Below are 6,823 nucleotides of genomic sequence, written 5' to 3' on the forward strand. Positions count from 1 at the left end.
ATCTATTTTCTTCTTTATTTCTATTCCAGACAACCGATCACGTACAAAACATTCCGTATGTACCGCGTGCTAGGGAAGGGCGGGTTCGGCGAGGTATGCGCATGCCAGGTGCGCGCCACGGGTAAGATGTACGCATGCAAGAAGCTGGAGAAGAAGAGGATCAAGAAGAGGAAGGGAGAGTCGATGGTACTCATTGAGAAGCAGATTCTGCAGAAGATCAACTCACGGTTTGTGGTAAGTAGAAGAGATTGAATAAAGGTCGCTTGTCTAGCTAGGGGACGTTAAACAGAGAGTAGACTAGCGTTTGGCTGTGGGACTATAAACAGGGAGGGGAACATCTAACCCCCCATTAAGGGAGGTTTCTCTCCATTTGTTTGTGTATTTCAGGTGAGCCTAGCGTACGCGTACGAAACCAAGGACGCCCTCTGTCTGGTCCTAACCATCATGAATGGAGGAGATCTCAAGTTTCATATTTACAACATGGGCGGAGAGCCTGGGTTTGACATAGCACGGGCTAGATTCTACGCTGCCGAGGTGCTGTGTGGATTGGAACATTTACACTATATTGGTAAGTTAGAGCAGAAATACCTGCAAAATATTAGAGTGAAACAATGGAGGTATGCAGTAAATACCAGAGTTCAGCTACTCGATTAAAGTAGCTCGTTTTGCAATAAATTTTTTACACTGGTAATCTCGCCACTAGTCGCTACTCGATTAAAGTAGCTATTCAATTATCCTCACGAGGCTGAGTGCACTCCGAACTCCAAGGACAGAGTCGTAAAAACTTCGAACCCTAAACCTCTGGCGTGCAAGCCTAGTGTGATACTCACTCGGCCACGGAGGTTACTTGTGGTGGGGACTTCTGTGGTATCCATTATTTATTATCTATTTATTTATTTTTTCCTTTTCGTTTAAAAATTTAGACAAGGTTTTTTTTTTTTTTTAAAATTTACCCCTATTTATTTTTTACAAAATACATAAGACCTTGTTTAGACTGCGGGGGTAAAGGGACTTTTCAGTCTGATTGTAGCAGTATTAACAGGGTATATTCTATTCTAATATGATTCCATTGTTGTGTTCCAGGTCTTGTCTATCGGGATTGTAAGCCGGAAAACATTCTCCTAGACGATTATGGTCATGTGAGGATCTCAGACCTGGGATTAGCTGTAGAAATACCAGAAGGAGAGTCAGTACGAGGCAGAGTGGGAACTGTGGGCTATATGGGTAAGTTCGATTCTCACCATCGACAAAAAAAATCCGCTCGTAAAATGTTTACGTAACCGAAACCAAATGTCAGCCTAGTTAGCTTGGTTGGTAGCGCTTCTGTCTCGTAAGTGCTAGGCCGCGGGTTTGATTGCCACCCGGGGCGGATTTTATCCTGAACGGATAATGTTCGTTCTCGGAACGGCTGTCTTTTTCCTATCCCTCCTTCTCTCTTCGATTTCGGGACGATGAGACCTTAGCAGTCAAAGTTCCCTCTGTCAAACCTCTTTAAAAAGAAGTATAAGTATAAGCATACGTAGTGGATTATTTAGACTGCCAGCTTAGAACAAGTTGTTCCATTATACCAACAGTTTAATAGAGCACCTCTTTATTGCTATAATTTCTTTGTAACTTAATTATAGGGGGGGGGGGGTGGGGGGGAATATTTTTTTGGTCATGTGAGGATCTCAGACCTGGGATTAGCGGTAGAAATACCAGAAGGAGAGTCAGTACGAGGCAGAGTGGGTACTGTGGGCTATATGGGTAAGTTCGATTCTCACCATCGACAAAAAAATCCGCTTGTAAAATGTTTACGTAACCAAAACCAAATGTCAGCCTAGTAAAGCTTGGTTAGTAGCGCTTCTGTCTCGTAAACGTTAGGCCGCGGGTTTGAATACCACCCGGGGCGGATTTTATCCTGAACGGATAATGTCCGTTCTCGGAACAACAGTTTAATAGAGCACCTCTTCATTGATATAATTTTTTTGTAACGTAATTATAGGAGGGGGGGGGAATGGAAGGTATTATGTCTTTGATATTTTATCTTGACCATAAAACTTGCATGACTGAGGTTTAATGGTTTGATTTGTTCTCTGTTTAGCTCCGGAAGTGATAGATAATGAGAAATACACGTATAGTCCGTCGATGTACGAAGCCTCTCCAGTGATTTCGATCATTGTATCTCTGCTCCCTCTCGATGTCATTCCAATTTTAATTGATATTTTAACTTGACCATTAAACTTGCATGACTGAGGTTTAATGGTTTGATTTGTTCTCTGTTTAGCTCCGGAAGTGATAGATAATGAGAAATACACGTATAGTCCGGATTGGTTCAGTTTCGGATGTCTCATTTTCGAAATGATCGAAGGGCAGGCCCCGTTCCGAAGGAGGAAAGAAATGGTAAGACACCACCGTCACTTCCCTGCCAAATTTAATCTCTCACACCGGAGGTCCCCGGTTCGATTCCCGGAGGGTTCAAAGTTTTTTCGAATGTGTTTCGTATATGGACAAAAATCGTGGCTTGATCTGAAAGAAGGGCATAACTGCAAAAACATAGTTTCGAGATACCCAATCGCGTTTAAAGTTTTCATTTTCAAATGAACACAATGTTACAGGGCTCACAAAATTGGCCAAAACTTGTCGTAGAAAAGAGATAGGAAGATGATTCTTTCACAGTCGTGTTCAGATCGAAGTTTGCTATCAAAAAATGCAGACTCCCCAAAAAAGGGCGCAAATGACATTTCGCCCCTTTTCCAGATCACGACTCAATTTGTACTCGTTTTTCGATTGCAAATATTTCAACGGGTTGCTCTCTGGTGACCCAGCACCTAAATGAGAAGTATTGTGTCTATTATCGCCCATCTGATGAGAGGCATACTACGGGACGGACGCCCATGCTATGACACAGACCACATGAGTCTAACGTAGCAGTTGTCTCATTGCTACCAAATAAAAACGGCGATGAAACACTCTTTTTTTATATTTATGACTAATTGTTACTTTTTATTATCTCTTGTCTATTTTTCATTACTTTCTATTACCTCTCACCTATGTATATTTTACTTTCCATTACCTCTCGTCTATTTATTATAACTTTCTATTACCTCATGTATTTCCAGGTAAAGCGAGATGAGGTGGATCGTCGAGTGAAGGAAGACGCGGAAAAGTATTCGTGTCGGTTTAGTGATGATGCTAAAGCTCTCTGTAAAGCCCTCCTCAAGAAATCACCGCGATCTCGGCTAGGTACGTAAAGCCGTATTTCAATTGGTGATTTTACTATGTGACAACCTGCCTCGGTGGTGTAGTGGTCAAGACTCTCGCCTGGTAAACAGGAGGGTGTGGGTTCAATTTCAGCCGAGGTATAGAATTTTGTCCTCAATATAATTTGAGAATTTGATCACAATAATAGTAGTAGCCTACTGCTGGAGTAAAGGGACTTTTCAGTCCTATAAGCAGTATAGCACTATAATTATTATTTTTAATTCAATCAAAGATATTCCGCAATGGACATCCACACTTGCAGCCATGGGCCACTTGTGTATTTTCAAATCTGAAAGAGGGCCTCTGAGTGAAATTTTGCAATTGTGTCATGAAAAAATTCCACGAATTAAGGAGTCTATCTCTTATTCCGTTCTATATAAATATTAGGTTTAATCAATTCTCAGGTACACCTGACAAAATCTATTATACCTAATTGTATTCTATTCTATTCTAATCTATTCTATCCCAGGTTGTCACTGTGGCCGGTATGGGGCGAGGGAACTCAAGCAGGCTGAATTCTTCAAGAGTACCAACTGGAAACGGTTGGAGGCCGAATGGTATATTAGGTATATTCAATTCTCAGGTACACCTGACAAAATCTATTATACCTAATTCTATTCTATTCTTTTCTAATCTATTCTAATCCAGGTTGTCACTGTGGCCGGTATGGGGCGAGGGAACTCAAGCAGGCTGAATTCTTCAAGAGTACCAACTGGAAACGGTTGGAGGCCGGCCTTTGCGATCCGCCCTTTGTACCCGATGTGAGTAGAGCAGAGAAATTATGGATTTATTTTTTATTTTTTTTTTCTTTTTTAAGAGGTTAGACAGAGGGAACTGTAACAACTGAGATCTTATCGTCCCGAAATCAAAGAGAAAAGGAGAACAGGATAGGAGAAAGCCAGCCGTTCCGAGATGGAACCTATTCAACCAAGAACGAGAGAAAAAAAAAATGGATACCACAAAACGTTGAACGTTTGAACCAATCAGAGAGCGCCTGATTTTTTTCTTTTTTATCGTCCCGAAATCAAAAAGAAAAGGAGGACAGGATAGGAGAAAGCCAGCCGTTCCGAGATGGAACCTATTGAACCAAGAACGAGAGAAAAAAAATGGATACCACAAAACTTTGAACGTTTGAACCAATCAGAAAGCGCCTTTCGGTTATTTTATGATTTGTAAAGGAAGATAGGATGATGTACAGATTTGGTATTGGTAACCCTATACTCGGAGCCAGATATTATTATCATTTTAACCTTTTTTTAAGAGGTTTGACAGAGGGAACTGTAACTGCTATGGTCTTATCGTCCTTTTTTTTTTCTTTTTTAAGAGGTTAGACAGAGGGAACTGTAACAACTGAGATCTCATCGTTCCGAAATCAAAGAGAAAAGGATAGGAGAAAGCCAGCCGTTCCGAGAACGAACCTATTGAACCAAGAACGAGAGAAAAAAAAAGAAAAAAAAAATGGATACCACAAAACTTTGAACGTTTGAACCAATCAGAGAGCGCCTTTCGGTTATTTTATGATTTGTAAAGGAAGATACGATGATGTACAGATTTGGTATTGGTAACTCTATACTCGGAGCCAGATATTATTATTTTAACCTTTTTTTTTAAAGAGGTTTGACAGAGGGAACTGTAACTGCTATGGTCTTATCGTCCCGAAATCGAAGAGAGAAGGAAGACAGGATAGGAGAAAGCCAGCCGTTCCGAGAACGAACCTATTGAACCAAGAACGAGAGAAAAAAAAAGAAAAAAAAAATGGATACCACAAAACTTTGAACGTTTGAACCAATCAGAAAGCGCCTTTCGGTTATTTTATGATTTGTAAAGGAAGATACGATGATGTACAGATTTGGTATTGGTAACCCTATACTCGGAGCCAGATATTATTATCATTTTAACCTTTTTTTAAGAGGTTTGACAGAGGGAACTGTAACTGCTATGGTCTTATCGTCCCCCGGTTCGATTTTTCGGATGTGTTTCGTTTATGGACAAAAATCGTGGCTTGATCTGGAAGAAGGGCATAACTGCAAAAACATAGTTTCCAGATACCCAATCGCGTTTAAATACCCAATAGAAACAATTGACAGAAGCTAAAACCTTTATTAGGCAGACTCCATACTATGGGCGATCGATGTTGATTGACATCGTCTGAATACGTCCACAAGATAACTTGTCGACTACAGTGTAGGTCAACCTTTAAATTTTTCTATGAAATTTCTCTATGAATTTTTCTATGAAACTCTATACCTAGTTTCGTATTCTACAAAATGAGGCTTTATTTCGGAATGAAGAACAATTTTGTATGAACGCCTGGTATCTTTTTTAGTTATGCAATTTTCAAATGAACAGAATGTTGCAGGGCTCACAAAATCGGCCAAAACTTGTCGTAGAAAAGAGATAGGAAGATGATTCTTTCACAGTCGTGTTCAGATCGAAGTTTGCTATCAAAAAATGCAGACTCCCCGAAAAGGGCGTAAATGACATTACGCCCTTTTTCCAAATCACGACTCAATTTGTACTCGTTTTTCGATTGCAAATATTTCAACGGGTTGCTCTCTTGTGACCCAGCACCTCAATGGGAAGTATTGTGTCTATTATCGCCCATCTGATGAGAGGCATACCACGGGACGCCCATGCTATGACACAGACCACATGAGTCTAACGTAGCAGTTGTCTCATTGCTACCAAATAAAAACGGCGATGAAACACTCTTTTTTTTATATATTTATGACTAATTGTTACTTTTTATTATCTCTTGTCTATTTTTCATTACTTTCTATTACCTCTCATCTATGTATATTTTACTTTCCATTACCTCTCGTCTATCTTACTTTTTATTATCTCTTGTCTATTTTTCATTACTTTCTATTACCTCTCATCTATGTATATTTTACTTTCCATTACCTCTCGTCTATTTATTATTACTTTCTATTACCTCATGTATTTCCAGGTAAAGCGAGATGAGGTGGATCGTCGAGTGAAGGAAGACGCGGAAAAGTATTCGTGTCGGTTTAGTGATGATGCTAAAGCTCTCTGTAAAGCCCTCCTCAAGAAATCACCGCGATCTCGTCTAGGTAAGTCGCATTGTCTCAGTATTGGTTTAGTGATGATGCTAAAGCTCTCTGTACTGTAAAGCCCTCCTCAAGAAATCACCGTGACCTCGGCTAGGTACGTAAAGCCGTATTTCAACTGGTGATTTTACTATGTGACAACCTGCCTCGGTGGTGTAGTGGTCAAGACTCTCGCCTGGTAAACAGGAGGGCGTGGGTTCAATTCCATGTCTTTAAGAACATTAGTAAAGCTGTCGTCTTCTTCTTCCTAGCCTTTTTTTTTATTAAAATAGGGTTGGCGTTTCCTGTTTCCTGTCAGTCTCTTCCAGGCAGCCCTATTGTGTACCTCGTCTCCTGATACATTTTTCTCACTTGAGTATTGATTCACAATAATAATAATTGAACATAAATTTATATTTTGACCACCGTCATAATTACCTATGTAACCTTTTTTCTTATAATGTTACATGTTATGTTGTCAACCTTTGTAAAAATGTACTTAAACATTAATTACAAATAAATATTATTCT

General features: G+C 39.9%; 1 protein-coding gene across 1 annotated transcript in view; it reads left to right on the forward strand.

The window, feature by feature from the left end:
• Nucleotides 1-6,823, forward strand: part of LOC103515681 (G protein-coupled receptor kinase 2) — a gene marked incomplete at its 5' end in the record, with an annotated part of 23,546 nt that overhangs the window by 12,344 nt on the left and 4,379 nt on the right. The window contains 6 exons of the mRNA XM_008480618.3: nucleotides 30-234; nucleotides 388-568; nucleotides 1,084-1,224; nucleotides 2,267-2,382; nucleotides 3,102-3,225; nucleotides 3,892-4,004. Of these exons, the coding sequence (XP_008478840.1) occupies nucleotides 30-234; nucleotides 388-568; nucleotides 1,084-1,224; nucleotides 2,267-2,382; nucleotides 3,102-3,225; nucleotides 3,892-4,004 (880 nt within the window). The remainder of the gene's footprint in view (nucleotides 1-29; nucleotides 235-387; nucleotides 569-1,083; nucleotides 1,225-2,266; nucleotides 2,383-3,101; nucleotides 3,226-3,891; nucleotides 4,005-6,823) is intronic.

The sequence above is a fragment of the Diaphorina citri genome, unplaced genomic scaffold (assembly GCF_000475195.1).
Source record: "Diaphorina citri unplaced genomic scaffold, Diaci psyllid genome assembly version 1.1 scaffold1397, whole genome shotgun sequence".
Classification (NCBI taxonomy): domain Eukaryota; kingdom Metazoa; phylum Arthropoda; class Insecta; order Hemiptera; family Psyllidae; genus Diaphorina; species Diaphorina citri.